The following is an 18,127-nucleotide window of genomic DNA, read 5'->3' as shown; positions in this document are numbered from 1 at the left end:
CAATAATTGTATCGGTGGTGAATTTAAAGTGCAATGGAGCTGTGTTTGGCTGCAGAGTCATGATGATAGAGAGAGCTCAGCAGAGGATTGAGCTCACAATCATGAGGTGCTTCTATGTTGATGGTTACCAAGGAGGAAGTGTTGTTCAGAAACTTGAGAAATGTCACCTTGAAAGTAGGTCCAGGAGTAGGACATTCGGCCCTTCAAGCCAGTATGATCATGGCTGATCATCCAGAATCTGATTTTCCCCATATCCCGTGATTCCATTAGCCCTAAGAGCTACATCTAACACTCTCTTTACTACATCCAGTCATATAAACTTATAAAAGGACTGGACAAGCTAGATGCAGGCAAAATGTTCCCAATATTGGGGGAGTCCAGAACCAGGGGTCACAGTCTAAGAATAAAGGGGAGGCCATTTAAAACTGAGATGAGAAAAACGTTTACACCCAGAGAGTTGTGAATTTGTGGATTTCTCTGCCACAGAGGGTAGTAGAGGCCAATTCACTGGATGAATTTAAAAGAGAGTTGGATAGAGCTCTAGGGGCTAGCGGAATCAAGGGATATGGAGAGAAGGCAGGCACGGGTTACTGATTGTGGATGATCAGCTGGCTCGAAGGACCAATTGGCTTCCTCTCCTGTACCTATTTTCTATGTTTAATTGGCCTTCACTGCCTTCTGTGGCAGAGAATTCCACAGATTCACAACTCTTTGACTGAAAACGTTTTTCCTCATCTCAGTACTAAATGGCCTACTCCTTATTCTTAAACTGTGAGCCCCGGTTCTGGACTCTCCCAACATAGAGAACATTTTTTCCTGCATCTAGCCTGTCCAATCCCTTAAGAATTTTATATGTTTCTATAAGATCCCCTTTCATCCTTCTAAATTCCAGTGAATATGCCCAGTCTGTCTATTGTTTCATCATATGTCAGTCCTGCCATCCCAGGAATTAACCTGGTGAACCTATGCTGCTCTCCCTGAATAGCAAGAATGTCCTTCCTCAAATTAGGAGACCAAAATTGCACACAATACACCTGATACGGTCTCACCGGGGACCTGTACAACTGCAGTAGGACCTCCTTGCCCCTATACTCAAATCCTCTCGCTATGAAGGCCATTTACATTCTTCACTGCCTACTGTACCTGAATGCTTACTTTCAACAGATTAATGACATAATTCATCCAAGTCTTCTGGTGAGGTAACACTCGGCTGGTCTGGTGAGAATACATTTCTCCACACATTTGATAAGTAACGGTGTCGGGGGCTATGGGGCAAAGGTGGGAGAACGGGGTTGAGAGGGAAAGATAGAGCAGCTATGATTGAATGGCAGGGTGGACTTGATGGGCTGAATGGCCTAATTCAGCTCCTAGAATGTATGAACAAGAACATTTCCTTATGAAGTCGGAGACAACCATGGCATATTAGTTCAGAGCTTTTCTAACACCTTTATTAATCTAGAATCTGTAAATCTCCACTCAGCGGGTGAGGCAGCATCCATGGAGCGAAGGAAATAGGCGACCTTTCAGCTCGAGACCCTTCTTCAGACTGATGCGGGGGGGGGGGGGGGGGGGGAGAAAGGAAGAGGCGGAGACAGTGGGTTGTGGGAGATCTGGGAAGGGGAGGGGAAAGAAGGAGAAAGCAGGGACTACCTAAAATTGGAGAAGCCAATGTTCATACCGTTGGGGTGTAAACTACCCAAGTGAAATATGAGGTGCTGCTCCTCCAATTTACGGTGGGCCTTATTCTGGCCATGGAGGAGGCCCAGGACAGAAAGGTCGGGTTCGATCAGGTTGATTATTGCGAACTGAGCGGAGGAAATGAGGTGTTGGGTGAAGCGATCGCCAAGCCTACGCTTGGTCTAACCGTTGTAGAGCAGCTGACATCTAGAGCAGCGGATGCAATAGACGAGGTTGGAGGAGGTGCAGGTGAACCTCTGCCGCACCTGGAAAGACTGCTTGGGTCCTTGGATGGAGTCAAGGGGGGAGGTAAAGTGACAGGTGTAGCATTTCCTGCAGTTGCAAGGGAAAGTGCCAGGAGAGGGGGTGGTTTGGGTGGGAAGGGACAAAATGGCCATGGATTTACGGAGGGTGCGGTATCTTCGGAAAGCCGAAAGGGGCAGAGATGGGAAGATGTGGCCAGTGGTGGGATCCCGTTGGAGGTGGCAAAAATGTCGGAGGATTATTTGTTGTATGTGACGGCTGGTAGGGTGGAAGATGAGGGCAAGGGTGACTCTGCCCTTGTTACGAGTGGGGGGGGGATGGGGAGTGAGAGCAGAGTTACGGAGCATAGAAGAGACCCTGGTGAGAGCCTCGTCTACAGTAGAGGAAAACCCCTGTTCCCTGAAGAATGAGGACATCTCCAACGCCCTGGTTTGGAACACCTCATCCTGGGTGCAGATGCGGCGTAGACGGTGGAATTGGGAGTAGGGGATGGAGTCATTACAGGAAGCAGGGTGGGAAGAAGTGTAGTCCAGATAAATGTCAGTCAGTAGTCTGTCACCTGCGATGGAGATAGTGAGGTCTAGAAACAGTAGGGAGATGTCGGAAATGGTCCAGGTGTATTTGAGTGCCGGATGGAAGTTAGTGGTGAAATGGATGAAGTCTGAGTTCTGTATGGGTGCAGGAGGTAGCACCAATGCAGTCGCCGATGTAGCGGAGATAGAGTTCGGGGATAGGGCCACAGAACGCCTCGAACAAGGATTGTTCGCCGTACCCTACAAAGAGGCAGGCATAGCTGGGGCCCATGCGCGTGCCCATAGCTACGCCTTGGATTTGGAGGAAATGGGAGGAGTCAAACAAAGTTGTTACGGGTAAGTCCAGCTCCACTAGGCAGAGGAGAGTATCAGTAGACTGGGTTGGTTCTGCAGTCGAGGAAGAACAGAGGGCTTTGAGACCCTCCTGGCGGGGGATGGAGGTGTTGAGTGACTGGACATCCATGATGAAGGTGAGGGAATGGGGGCCTGGAAAACGGAAGCCCTGGATGACACAAAGAGTATGTGAGATGTCTTGAACATAGGTAGGGAGGTATTTAACCAGGGGGAATAGGACGGCGTCGAGGTATGTGGAAATAAGTTTAGTGAGGCACGGACAGGCAGAAACAATGGGTCTGCCAGGACAGTCAGGTTTGTGGATTTTGGGGAGAAGGTAAAAGGGCTGGGGAACGATGAGGTTGGAGGCTTGAGAGGGCAGGGAGCCAGAAGTGATGAAGCCAGTGATAGTCCTGGTGCTCGTATGTGGGGTCATGGTCCAAAGATAAGTAGGAGGAGGTGTCTGAGAGTTGGCGCGTGGCCTCAGCCTTGTAGAGATCAGCGCGCCAAACTACCACGGCACCTCTCTTGTTGGCAGGTTTGATCACCCAGTCTGGGTAGTTGCAGAGTGAGTGGAGGGCTGTACATTCAGGGGGGGGGAGAGGTTAGAGTGAGAAAGGGGAGTGGAGAAGTTGAGGCGGTTGATGTTTCTCAAGTACTTGTTTTGATGAATTTTGAGGTGCTGAGATTTTGTGGCAGGTTTGTGATGTCAATAGACAATAGGTGCTGGAGTAGGCCATTTGTCCCTTCGAGCCAGCACCGTCATTCAATGTGATCATGGCTGATCATCCCCAATCAGTACCCTGTTCCTGCCTTCTCCCCATATCCCCTGACTCCACTATTTTTAAGAGCCCTATCTAGCTCCCTCTTGAAAGCATCCAGAGAACCTGCCTCCACCGCCCTCTGAGGCAGAGAATTCCACAGACTCGCCACTCTCTGTGAGAAAAAATGTTTCCTCGTCTCTGTTCTAAATGGCTTACTCCTTATTTTTAAACGGTGAACCCCCGAAAAGCACCTGGTCCTGATGGTATATCCGGTCATGTTCTAAAAACCTATGCGGACCAACTGGCGGGAGTTTTTGCAGACATTTTCAACCTCTCACTTCTGAGGTCTGAGGTCCCCACCTGCTTTAAAAGGGCATCAATCATACTGGTGCCCAAGAAGAGTAAGGTGACGTGCCTCAATGACTCTCGACCAGTGGCACTAATGCCAGTGGTGATGAAGTGCTTTGAGAGGTTGATCATGGAGCAAATCAACTCCTACCTTGACAAAAACCTGGACCCACTGCCGTTCGCGTACCGCCACAACAGATCAACGGTGGATGCGATCTTGCTGGCCCTCCACTCCGCACTGGACCACTAGAACAACAAAAACTCATATGTCAGGCTGTTATTCATTGATTACAGCTCGGCATTTAACACAATCATCCCCTCCAAACTGGTTACCGAACTCGCAGAACTGGGTCTCTGCGCTTCCCTCTGCAACTGGATCTTCGACTTCCTCATCCACGGACCACAGTCTGTTCGTATTGGTGGAAATGTGTCAGCCTCGATAACAATCAGCACCTCAAGGCTGCGTGCTCAGCCCCCTGCTGTACTCACTCTATACCCATAACTGCGTAGCGAACCACAGTGCGAACTCCATCATCAAGTTCGCTGACGACACCACTATTGTGGGGCGTATCACTGATGGGGATGAGTCAGAATGTAGAAGAGAGATCGTGTCCATATGGTGCCAGCGCAATAACCTGGACCTCAACACCAGCATAACCAAGGAACTGATTGTGGACTTTGGAAGGAGTAGGAGGGGGACCCACAGCCCCATTTATATCAACGGGTCGATGGTTGAAAGGAACTTCAAATTCCTGGTCGTGCACATCTCTGAAGATCTTTCCTGGTCCGAGAACACTAACGCAATTATCAAAAAAGCTCATCAGCGCCTCTACTTCCTGAGAAGATTACGGAGAGTCGGATTGTCAAGGAAGACTCTCTCTAACTTCTACAGGTGCAGAGTCGAGAGCATACTGACCGGTTGCATTGTGGCTTGGTTCGGTAATTTGAGTGCCCTGGAGAGGAAAAGACTACAAAAAGTAGTAAACACTGCCCAGTCCATCATCGGCTCTGACCTTCCTTCCATCGAGGGGATTCCCCTTTTCCCAACGACGCCATTTAGATAGTAATCTGCCTTCCTGTTTTTGCTACCAAAGTGGATAGCCTCACATTTATCCACATTAAACTGCATCTGGCATGCATCTGCCCACTCACCCAACCCGTCCAAGTCGCCCTGCATTCTCATAGCATCCTCCTCACAGTTCACACGGCCACCCAGCTTTGTGTCACCTGTAAATTTGCTAATGTTACTTTGAATCCCTTCATCCAAATCATTGATGTATATTGTAAGTAGCTGCGGTCCCAGCACCACGCCTTGCGGTATCCCACTAGTCACTGCTTGCCATTCTGAAAGGGACCCGTTAATCCCTTCTCTTTGTTTCCTGTCTGCCAACCACTTCTCTATCAATGTCAGCACTCTACCCCCAAAACCCTGTGCCCTAATTTTGCCCACTAATCTCCTATGTGGGACCTTATCAAATGCTTTCTGAAAGTCCAGGTACACTACATCCACTGGCTCTCCCTTGTCCATTTTCCTAGTTGCATCTTAAAAAAATTCCAGAAGATTAGTCAAGCTTGATTTCCCCTTCGTAAATCACCGATCCTGTTACTGCTATCCAAATGTTCGACTATCTCATCTTTTATAATTGACTCCAGCATCTTCCCCACCACCGATGTCAGGCTAACTGGCCGATAATTCCCTGTTTTTTCTCTCCCACCTTTCTTAAAAAGTGGGATGTCTGATGTATAACCGATGATTTTACATTGAAATCAATGTGAAATGCTTGTACCTTTTGAATGTGCACTTAATTCAAAGTTTTCCTGGATCATAATGTCTTTGTAAATGAAGGAATGCCAGTAAATGTTATTGTACCCATTCATGACAGCCTTGGTTATACCTTCATCCTATCTTCAAATTCACAAATCTGTGATGTGGCATCATTATTTGTGTCAGTAGATTATGAATGTATTTGGAATTGATAACAAATGTTTTGGAAAATGGATGAGTGATGGGAGACAATGAGTAATGAGTAACTAATCAAATTCATGAGATATGTCACCTAAGGGTGCTGTCGAGCTATTCGTATTTATAAATAAGTTAGATTTGTGGTTTCTTGTCGTTTCAGTTTGTTTGCAGTTCAGGCTGCCTTGAAAATATTACTAGTTTTGAATAGATTAAATGAACTGAACTGAAGCAAATACATTTCAGTGTAGGACAGTGTGAGCTGATTAATTTTATGTTTTAAAAAGAATAGAATAATATGCTTATCAAATGATGAAAGAATAGAGATTGAGGTTTGTGAGTTCATGTGTATAGCTCATTAAAATACCATGGAAATGGAGCAATTATATAAACAAATCTAGAATGCAAGGAAATAGAAGTAATGCTATACTATAGCTATAGAAAGTATTGCTGTGACCAGAACTGGATTGCTTGGAGCAATCGGGTTACCATTTTTACAATGCATACAAGTCAAGTCAAGTCAAGTTTATTTGTCACATACACATACGAGATGTGCAGTGAAATGAAAGTGGCAATGCTCGCGGACTTTTGTGCAAAAGACAAACAACAAAACAACCAAACAAATTATAAACACAATCATAACACACATATTCTTTTACATAATAAATAATAGAAGGAAAAACGTTCTGTAGAGTTAGTCCCTGGTGAGAAAGGCGTTTACAGTCCGAATTGCCTCTGGGAAGAAATTCCTTCTCAACCTCTCCGTTCTCACTGCATGGCAACGGAGGCGTTTGCCTGACCGTAGCGGCTGGAACAGTCCGTTGCAGGGGTGGAAGAGGTCTCTCATGATTTTGTTTGCTCTGGAGTTGCACCTCCTGTTGTATAGTTCCTGCAGGGGGGTGAGTGAAGTTCCCATAGTGCGTTCGGCCGACATTGGCCTAGGAGCAAGTACAGTATAGATTTAAGCACAATGAAACCTGGACTCCAAGAGAAGCTACAAGGAATAACTAACTGAATTTAGTTACAGGGTGATTTTAGAATCCTTATTAAAAGAAATTAATAGAGTAGATCAAAACTATTTGCTATTTTTGTTGAGCCAAGAACAAGAGGTCACAGTCTAATATTTAAAACCTGGGCTTTTGGGAGTGAATTGATGAAACATGCAATGATTGGTAGAGCTTTGTACAATAATTTCACATGTAATTACTGCTGCTAGATCAGTTATCGATTTTTAAAACTAATATTGAGAAACTTTGTTGACCATTTTTGGGAGCACTTTTGGCACAGTCAAATCTTGTTGAAAATAAAACAGACTAAGTGGCCTACCTCTTCTTACGTTAAGTTCCCATGTATATGAATTGTATATTCCACAGGCAGTGCTTTACAGTAGAAAGTCACTGATATTACTAACTTTTTTTTAATAGATAATTCAAGACAGAGTTTTTAACCATATGTCTCGCAATGGCTTAATGTGGAATAAACCTCCAGGGGCATTATTCAGTCAGCCACAGTATTCAGCACATTTAGGAGATTTTCCTTTTTATTATTCTTATCTAGGTAAGTAATTTAAATTTGTACATCATGTAACATGCTAATCTCATTGATAATCGTAATATTGTTAATCTTTTCCGTATTTAATACTTGTATAAAAATAATTCTAAGGTACACAAAATGCTGGAGTAACTCAGCGGGACAGGCAGCATCTCTGGAGAGAAGGAATGGGTGACGTTTCGGGTCGAGACCCTTCTTTAGACTCTCAAATTAATTCTGTTTTTCTAATCAATCCAGCCCTAATTTCTATGATTTTCTTTTCTGACCTTGCTTTATTCTAAGCCTTAAATCTGAGGGACCCATTCACAAAGACTAAATACCTATCCCATCTCCTTATCAATCAGCAATTTGCAATGCCAAGATGTGTTAAGCCAAACGTTGAAAGGAAAACCAATGAGACAAATGTAAACTGCACCCCAATAGCAAATTCTGGGTCATGATTTGGATTTCTTAACATGGAATGCTATTCTTTAGCTTGAAGGTTTAATGAATATTAAATATTCTATTTGGTTTTAGATTCTGTTTTTAATCTTCTGTCCTGATTATTGTTTCAGGTACATCGCCTTCAACCAAGTTTACTGCCGTTATCCATGCAGTGACTCCGCTGGTTTCGCAGTCACAGCCAATATTAAAACTTCTGCTGGCAGTAGCTAAGAGTCAATATTGTGCACAGGTAGACTGACCATTTATTAGTGTATTTAGAAAATATGTTTAATATGGTGTCATTTGAGTTTTGAATGGAGAGTGTTGTTCATAAATAAAAGTACCTCTTTCCCCTTGTCTTTCTAATGGCTTTAGTATAGAACTGCAGACCATTAATACAAGTATTACTCGCCCACTGAGACCTCATCTTTTTGGTCATTACCAATGTTAATTTTGATTGTGGTGGTAGCAACCTACTTTTGTGGCACTGCAGTTGATCTTTGTATCTTCTTTGAATTTGTATCCTTTTCCAGAGTGCAGTTGGATAACTATTAGAAGTTGAAATGTGTATAAACTTCTCTTCTCCCGCCCCCTGACAAACTGATGGCACTAAGACAAAAGCTGAAATCACTAACTGAGCACAGTTTTGGAATCAAATAAGAAATGCAGATGCTAGAATCTTGATTGAAAAGCAAACTACTGGGAGGAACTCAACAGATCAGAATGAAGAAATGCCCAGACCAAATATGTCACCTGTCCATTTCCCGCCACAGATGCTGCCTGATCTAATTAGTTCCTCCAGCAGTTTCTTTTAACTCTGGAATCAAATCTGAATGATTTTGTTTAGTGTGCTTTGGCTGTTCATTGAGTAAAAGAAGTGTTTCTTTGTGTTATGTAAATTAATGATAAATTAAGAACCATTACTACAATAATGTAGCAATACATCTCTCAGTCTGAACTTGAAAGGCTAGCAGAAAAACTTATTTCTTGCATGGTGTTTGCAGGCTTAAAATATATTTATTTTTATTTGGTTTCCCCTTTTGAATTGGAATGATCATATTTCTTTTAAGCACTATCTTAACCCTTAGAGCAAGGATTCCTAACCTGGGGTAAATTTCACCTACCCTGGGGTAAATTTGTTGATTCTGGATTTGTACATATTTTTTCTCATCGACTGACTGTGTTTGGTTCTGATATACTGGTATCTGTTCATCATTAGTTCATAAATAAGTGAAATAACATTGTTATGTGCTATTAAAGTTGCCTGGGGTAAACGGGACGAAAAAGGTTGGGAACCCATGCGTTAGAGTGATGTAACTTGTCAAGATCTATTTTATACAAAATACAGAATTATTGTATCCCAAGAGTTAAATGTACGACATTATTTTGAATTGTACTTTAATTCATGAATCAGCATTTTTTTAGTCATGAGATTATTTTCAATGTAATTTTGTAACTGTTGACTATGCTTGATTGTTTATAGGTTATTGTGTTATGGAACTGTGACAAACCTTTACCAGCCAAACACCGTTGGCCCTCCACTGCTGTACCTGTACTGGTAATTGAAGGAGAAAATAAAGTACGTTTTTCTGTAAGGTTCATGATACACACTTGTCTTCAATTGACATTCCACTATGAATATTCAAAGTGGGAGATTGTACAACTTGCCTTCAGGTTTGATTTGGGTGTGGATGAAAGATACATCTAGCGTCAGAATGTTTGAACAGTTTTAAGTGTGGGTGTAATTGGTGTCCATAATAATAGAATTGTCAACCACATGACCAAAAGTTATATTCTGCCATTTATTGCTGAACTTTTTCAAAAAGAATGGGGCAATGCAGTTTATTTGTTATCTGTGTTTGCAGATTGCAAAACAGATTGTAATTTGTGAATTTGGTTTAGTGCCTGAACTTAACTGGCAGCTTTTATAGTGCATATATGAAATAATGGTTTTCCAATAATAAACTATCAATGACCTTTGAGCAAATTCTATATAATTTGTGGTCTGCATTCTGAGCATTAAAAAAAATAAATAGAATCTTCAATTGTATGTTCAAGGGTTTTTTTTTTAAAGGAAACTTTGGTATATTTTTTGTGATTTTTGTACATGGGTGGATCAATGTCTTGGTAATTATGTAATGGCCACATTAGAATAACTTGCTGAGAACTTTAAATGATAATGAGGAACTAGCGCACTGAAATTAGACATTATTGTGGAGTGGATTAGTATCAATCAAGTAGAGTTATAAACCATTACCTGAATCTTATTTATATGCAAACACAATTTCTGATTCCTAGCCTGACCTTATTATTCACGTCTTCATTTTTCAGTATCCTGGCCTTGCTAGTAAGACAAGTATTTAATACCCAACCTTCATTGTCCTTGAGAAAATAGTGAGCTGCTGCCTTGAATTACGAAATCCTTCTGGTGAATGTTATATCATAATGATATTGAGTAGGGAGTTTGAGGGTAAGATGCAATGATGATGAAGAAATGGAGATAGATTTCCATGGGCAAGTACTATATGTTATGGAACACAGGCCCAATAAGCACATCTCTTTGCTTGCCCTCTTCCATCTGCTCAATGGTTATCTGCTGAGAATTGGAGGTAGCCAAACACCCCTGCTAGAAAGAGGTCACCAGTTCTGATGCAATGTGGCTTGTGCTGTTTTATTTTGTGATCTCACCGTATTGCATAGGATGTTTTTGATGAGGGGCAAAATTAACATGAAAACACAGAGCACATTTCTTTCAAAGTGTAAAAATTATGATGGGTGGATCACTTGGTGATAAATCTTTTAATTACAAAAATGTTTGATTAATGTCTTGATGATCAAAGTAGTTTTGGACAGAATGTATTATAAACCGTATAAATTAAAATACTCAGTTAATGGCATAGCTGACAAATGGGCTGCTTCATTGATCTAAGCATCACTTGAATAAAGATTTGGAAAATGAGTCGGGTTCATTGTAATATCTACAGACAAGTGGCTCATTTATACATTCAAAATTACTAAATCATTGAACCAGAGGACTCTTGGAAACCCACAGCCAAGAATCAATGGCTACATAATTTGCATCGTAATACCTGTCTTTTGTTGCCACGTCAGCTATTGATGTGCATCTAATCTTAATACATTTGGTGCTCAAACAATGCTGGCCACCATAACTGAGAGGATGTTGACACAACTGCAGATGCTGGGTTATAAATCAGTGAGGATGTTAGTGCAACTAATGCCTGCTGGAACTGGGGATACCAGACAAAAGGATCAATCTCCACTACTGGCAGTATTTAAAGGGATCAATCGAGTTGCTAATTGAATTCTATATGCTGTTGCTACAATTTTGCAGATGATGGTTGTCTTCTAGGCTGCATACGCAAGAGTGGTCTTGCTAAAGGACTTTGGCTTTCTCCAATGTTTTCCCATAAACCTGGTGTCAACAGGCACAGATACATTCCCTCAGGATAACTGAGAAAATGAGGAGAAGACATTTAGAGCTGGGTGAACTATTATGTGAGAAAGATGAGGAGAAGAAAAACTCAACAAAATATCCAGAGTAATCAAAAAATATGTTATCTGAACTCAAGAAGGAACAGTGGGAGGTGTATTTGCTTCTATAAGTTGCCCTCACTGAAATCTCTCTCTTACTCGGCTACTTTTGCAACACTGCCCCTCCCACCTCTTCTGGAAACTTGTTCCACAGGGGCTTGTGCATGAAAAACAAATTAATCTCAATAATTGTAACCAGGAAAATTAGATTATTGTAAAGACCTGCCTTGTTCAAGTCCTTCACACAAATAAATCCCCAATCCTTGCCTGATTTGAGCTATATGCTTCAGCAATTAAGGGTGGACAATAAATATTGGTATTGACAGCAATGTCCATGTAACAAAAAATCAAAGTAATATCCTGAGCTGGTGGTTGATTAGATTACTGTGTATTTTATCATTGCATACCTTTCACACTTAAAAGTAGAACAGCATACAGCTGATAGACACAAAAAGCTGGAGTAACTCAGCGGGACAGGCAGCATCTCTGGAGAGGAGGAATGGGTGACGTTTTGGGTCGAAACCCATGTTCAAACATACACAGACTACAGCTGGATGGGCATGTAGTCATGAAAATAAATAAGTGATAAGCTTGCATCATCTGTAGTAGGGGACTACGGTGAAGATGGAGGATAACTTATTTTTAATAGTGTGTCAGCATTTCTAGCTCAGCTTTCCATGAGATAAAATACTCCTTCTTACTAAATGCCATCTTGTATTAAAGGAGAGAATGTGATTCTTTAATTGTATTGTGCCAGGATTGGAATATTATATTTGAAGATTTTGACTTTGACCAACCGTGAGCTGTTAAGCTTTTTGAGGCACAGCATTTGTGTTCTACCAAGATGGACACTAAATAAATGTTGAAACCTAAATATAGCTATGCTCTAAGAATTACTGACTGACTGTAAATGATGCAAGCCACACTCCAAACTGGACTTACAGTCGAAGCATGCAATTAACCAATGCAGCAGCAATAAGAACTGGTTGCAAACTGCAAATCATATGTAAGCAGCAACACAAAGTTGAGCACTATTGACATCAGAAGAAACTTGGCACAAGTTAACGACACATCCATTTTGAAGCCCCATATATTCCAGACGCCAGTTTATTGAACAAAATTGAGAAAATGTGAAAAAAAAATCTTGCAAAGTAAATATTGTTTGGAATTGTATGCACAAGTTCACGAGGAATTATTTCACAGTTTGTGATTGAAACAATGCTAAATTAACCAAGAAACTGCACTGGATATCCCAGACCATTAACTCTAAAGTTTGCATGTATGTAATTTTAAAGTTTGATAAAAAAAGTCAATTATTTTAAGGTTTCCAAAAATTGGTGAGGAGAGACAGAAATAGTGTTTTAGAATGAGATGGGTACTTTCATGGCGAACAAGAAAGGGAATAATATCTCTTTTTATATATAATTTCCAATTATTGCAATTATTAAATGCTATGTGACTAAACAAGTGGCATTGTATAGTATCCCTTGTTTGGAATATTTTGCCAATGATTTGCAGCATCTTTCTCTGCACTTAATTTGAAGAGCATAGCCTGCACAGAGGAAGAACACAGCACTAGGTTTAAATTGCCACAATGAGTGTAAAAGTATGAATATATTTTCAGCGGTGACATTATCCAATGCACGTAACAAATAGATATTGGACAGACCGAGGCATTTTTATAAGCCATCTTGTCATGGATTTGCCTCATATTAAAATGCACTTTTGTTTCTCTGGACATGTACAGGTTATGAGCAGCCGTTTTCTTCCATATGATGCAATTCATACACATGCAGTTCTTAGCCTTGATGAAGATACTGTTCTTTCCACTACGGAGGTAAGAAGATTTAATTTGTTGAGATTCTCTTATTCATTTGCAAATGCATTGTCTATTTTGGAAAGTTCAAGGTTTGATCCTTGTTTGTAACAATTGAGTGTCTAAGGTGCAGAAAAAGCCACTGCAATTAATTTTGTTCTGTGGGATTCAGGAAAGAATGAAGTCATTTAGGTTACTACTCCTGTTTCCTGTTGATAAAAAATGTGTGATCTTGAATGAAGTTATTGTTACGCCCAACTATATCTCATGAATGTCTGATATTTATCAACTGCCGCATTGAATGATAGATCATCTTCTTCTCGCGTATGGCGTGCACAGCCTAAAGTTGTAAGACAACTTGTTCTGTTTGAGCTTGTTTGTGCACGCCAGGTTGATTGCATTCGTCGAAGCAGGGTGGACCATGTGAAGGTTATAACCTCCCACCACAAAATGATAGATGGTCTCTGACCAATCCAAAATGATACCTTCTATGCCACTTGAGAAGTTTGAGCAATACCATCACGTTTAATAAAGTTAGCAGATCTAGTTCTGTAAATTTTTAATGGATCAAATATTTAAAAGAAGTATGATTTGAATCAAGTTAGCTCAGGGTGGACAATTACCAAGCAAATATGAATGGAGATACTAGACCCGACAAATGCTGGAATCATGAGCAAAAACAAGCTGCTGAAGGAACTCTGGGTCCGGCAGCATCTGTGGAGGAAAATTGACAGACGAAGGATCCAAATACAAGACAATGTCTTAATTTCCCTCCATAGATGCTGTCAACCCACTGGATGTTACACGTATCATGTGCTAATAGGTGTTTACTGGGGTGGAGGAGAATAATGTGGGGGTGGTTTGGATCAGCAGTCAGATAGGATGATTGGTTCACAGAGACTAGATTTTTATTCGAGGGAAATCGAGAGCAGAAAGGATGATATAAGTGATTTAATATAAAAATTAGTTGTGCGACTAGAAAATATTTTGTGTTTTTTAATGGTATAAAAAAAATTAATGCAATTTGGAATGGGCCGTTAGAAATGTATTTTCGTTGTTAAACTCTAATAAAGAAATCTAGTGTTCAGATCGGTGCAGGTATTTGCCCCTTTCTCTGTAATCTTCACTAATCCGATAAGCCCAAGACCTCTACATTTTTCTAATTCTATCCTCTTGTGCAACCTCATCATTGTGCATCTGATCACAGAGGCAGTGTACAAGACCAAAGGTGGCTCACGGAAGTCGATGTTTATTTTATTAAAATCTCCAATAGCATGCCGTCAATTTGCTTTCAAAAACTGTAACAGAGAAATTTGTTATTAAAGCCATATTTCTTAACAATTAAGTCCCCTGTATTTTATTATATGTCTAATGATTTAGGGACCTATGAGAAATTCTGATCATTTAAACGTGAGTGATTTTGCAAATGTTAATTAGGAAAAACAATTTGTATTGGCTCATTGAAAATTTAAGACAAAATAAATTGTATCTTGTAACCTTTTTAATGACGCAAGTGATTTTTTTCAAAATAAATCTGTTCAGAGCTCTGTTAATGTCCTTCAGGCATATACCCTGCTTTTTCTGGCCTTGCAATGAGAATATTTTTGTTTGTGGTGTAAAAAATATTTTTAGCAATCTGAAACTCATTCATTCAGACACTTGTGAAGGAAAACAAATGACATTTTGAAGAGTGTACACAATTGGTGTTCTTTTACCAGCTAGGGACAAGGATATTTTTCTGAAAATGGAAGGTGCCAGGCCGCTTTGATTTCTGCACACGTTTTAGATGTGCACAAGGCACAGTTTGACAATTGCGTGCCTGCATTGTTGTATCTGGTGTATTTCCATATCTGATTTACGCTGTTGAAATCATCAGTGTAGATAATTCAGTTTCCTAAAAGGTATAATCTGTTACTATGCCACGGGTCAATAATGACGTAACTTGTTTATTTTGACAGAATGGTGTTTGTCTAAGTTTTAATGTGCATCTTTCAGGCTTTCCTGGATATTAATTCCTTGGCCATCTCCCCATACTTGCAATGAATTGATACACAATGTGGCTCAACATTTGGAATAGCCCAAGAGGCAAGTTTCTTGCAGGGTTCCTTCATCTTGTTCCCATGAGAGTTCTTTTACTTCTCAGTGAGATCAGGGCATTGATTTTAGAAGTTCGGACATAGTGTTACAGTTTCACAAGACGTTGGTGAGGCTGCATTTTGGGTACTGTGCTCCTTTTTGGTCATCCTGCTATAAGAAGGATGTCATTAAGCTGGAAAGAGTGCAGAGAAGATTTATGAGGATGTTGCCAAGACACGAGTGCCTGAGCTAAAGGGAACGATTGGGCAGGTTAGGACTTTATTCCTTGGAGCACAAGAAGCTGAAGGGTGAAATCATGGAGGTGTGGAACATGTGGGGAGCAGATAGGATGAATGCAGTCTTTTGCCAAGGGTAAGTGAAATCAAGAATCAGAGGACATAGATGTAGGTGAGAGAGGCAAGATTTAAAAGGAACCCGAGGGGCAACCTTTTCACTCAGAAGGTGGTGGGTATATAGCATGAGCTGTCAGAGGAGGTAGTTGAGCCGGGTACTATAACAGCATCTAAAATAAACTTGGGTAGGTACAGGGTTAAGAGTCAAGAGTGTTTTATTGTCATATGTCCCAGATAGGACAATGAAATTCTTGCTTGCTGCAGCACAGCAGAATATGAACGGTTTGGTGGGATATGGACCAATCACGGGTAAATGGGACTAGTTTAGATGGAGTATCTTGGTCGACATGGATGAGTTGGGCCAAAAGGCCTGTTGCCATGTTGTGTGACTCTGAATTGACTTCCAGATTCCTATATTTGATGCTCTGACTGATGAAGGCAAACATACCAAATGCTGCCTTTACCATTCTGCATGGCTTGTTACTTTCAGGGAGCTACAGTCTTTGACCCCGAGATCCCTCTGTGCATGAGTGCTATTAAGGGTCTTGCTATTAACTGTATACCTTCCCCTTCCATTCAACCTGCCAAAGTGCAACACCTCACACTTGCTCGTAGTTTAAAAGCTGACAATATATGCAAACTCTCAGATGTTGGTATTGGCTAAATATGTGAAAGCACAATGGAGTCTATCTATTAATGTTGGTTAAAGAACATTGTTATGTGAATAATCGGAATACAGTTTAACAGTTGTGTTGTTCCAATGGCTCAATCAATGATTGAATGGTTCATGGTTAAGGAAGAACTGTACAAAATGGACGGATTGCATCTTAACAGGTGGGGGACCAGCATTCTGGCAGGCAGGTTTGCCACTGCTACACGGGTGGTTTTAAACTGAATAAGGGGGATGGTGTGTCAAATGGGATAGTTGAGGATGGATTTAAAGGGAAAGGGTTTCTTAAATGTGTGAGCGGAGAGACAGAGGGGTGTAAAATGAGGGTAGAAGCAATAGGTAGCAAGGTGAAAAGTAAAAGTGGCAGGCAGACAAATCCAGGGCAAAAATCAAAAAGGGCCACTTTTCGACATAATTGTATAAGGGGTAAGAGTGTTGTAAAAACAAGCCCGAAGGCTTTGTGTCTCAATGCAAGGAGCATTCGTAATAAGGTGGATGAGTTGAATATGCAGATAGCTATTAATGACTATGATATAGTTGGGATCATGGATACATGGCTCCAGGGTGACCAAGGCTGGGAGCTGAACATCAAGGGATATTCAATATTCAGGAGGGATCGACAGAAAGGGAAAGGAGGTGGGGTAGCGTTGCTGGTTAGAAAGCAGATTAACGCAATAGAAAGAAAGGACATTAGCTTGGAGGATGTGGAATCGATATGGGTAGAGCTGCGAAACACTAAGGGGCAGAAAATGCTAGTGGGAGTTGTGTACAGGCCTCCTAACAGTAGTAGCAGAGTTGGGGATGGCATCAAACAGGAAATTAGAAATGCGTGCAACAAAGGTAAAACAGTTGATAATGGGTGACTTCAATCTACATATAGATTGGGTGAATCAAATTGGCAAGGGTGCTGAGGAAGAGGATTTCTTGGAATGTATGCGGGATAGTTTTCTAAACCAACATGTAGAGGAACCAACGAGAGAGCAGGCTATTCTAGATTGGGTATTGAGTAATGAGGAAGGGTTAGTTAGCAGTCTTGTTGTGCATGGCCCCTTGGGCAAGAGTGACCATAATATGGTTGAGTTCTTCATTAGGATGGAGAGTGACATTGTTAAATCAGAAACAAGGGTCCTGAACTTAAAGAAAGGTAACTTTGATGGTATGAGACGTGAATTGGCCAAGATGGACTGGCAATGGATTCTTAATGGGTTGACGGTGGATATGCAATGGAAGGCATTTAAAGACTGCATGGATGAACTCCAACGATTGTTCATCCCAGTTTGGCAAAAAAATAAATCAGGGAAGGTAGTGCATCCGTGGAATACAAGGGAAATCAGGGATAGTATCAAAACAAAAGATGAAGCATACAAATTAGCCAGAAAAAGCATCCTACCAGAGGACTGGGAGAAATTCAGTCCAGCAGGGGAGGACAAAGGGCTTAATTAGGAAAGGGAAATAGATTATGAAAGAAAACTGGTAGGGAACATAAAAACTGACTGCAAAAGCTTTTATAGATATGTGAGGAGAAAAAGATTAGTTAAAGCAAATGTAGGTCCCTTGCAGTCAGAAACGAGTGAATTGATCATGGGGAACAAGGACATGGCAGACCAATTGAATAACTACTTTGGTTCTGTCTTCACTAAGGAAGACATAAATAATCTGCCGGAAATAGCAGGGGACTGGGGGTCAAATGAGATGGAGGAACTGAGTGAAATCCAGGTTAGCCGGGAAGTGGTGTTGGGTAAATTGAATGGATTAAAGGCCGATAAATCCCCAGGGCCAGATAGGCTGCATCCCAGAGTACTTAAGG

General features: G+C 41.2%; 1 protein-coding gene across 1 annotated transcript in view; it reads left to right on the top strand.

Moving 5' to 3' along the window:
* Window positions 1–18,127, top strand: part of LOC129696566 (exostosin-1-like) — a 114,868-nt gene that overhangs the window by 77,475 nt on the left and 19,266 nt on the right. The window contains exons 5-8 of the mRNA XM_055634598.1: window positions 7,304–7,436; window positions 7,985–8,103; window positions 9,337–9,432; window positions 13,153–13,242. Of these exons, the coding sequence (XP_055490573.1) occupies window positions 7,304–7,436; window positions 7,985–8,103; window positions 9,337–9,432; window positions 13,153–13,242 (438 nt within the window). The remainder of the gene's footprint in view (window positions 1–7,303; window positions 7,437–7,984; window positions 8,104–9,336; window positions 9,433–13,152; window positions 13,243–18,127) is intronic.

This window comes from Leucoraja erinacea, chromosome 4 (assembly GCF_028641065.1).
Source record: "Leucoraja erinacea ecotype New England chromosome 4, Leri_hhj_1, whole genome shotgun sequence".
NCBI lineage: Eukaryota > Metazoa > Chordata > Chondrichthyes > Rajiformes > Rajidae > Leucoraja > Leucoraja erinaceus.
Note: the sequence above shows the minus strand (reverse complement) of the source record. Positions and strands in the feature narration are given on the sequence as shown.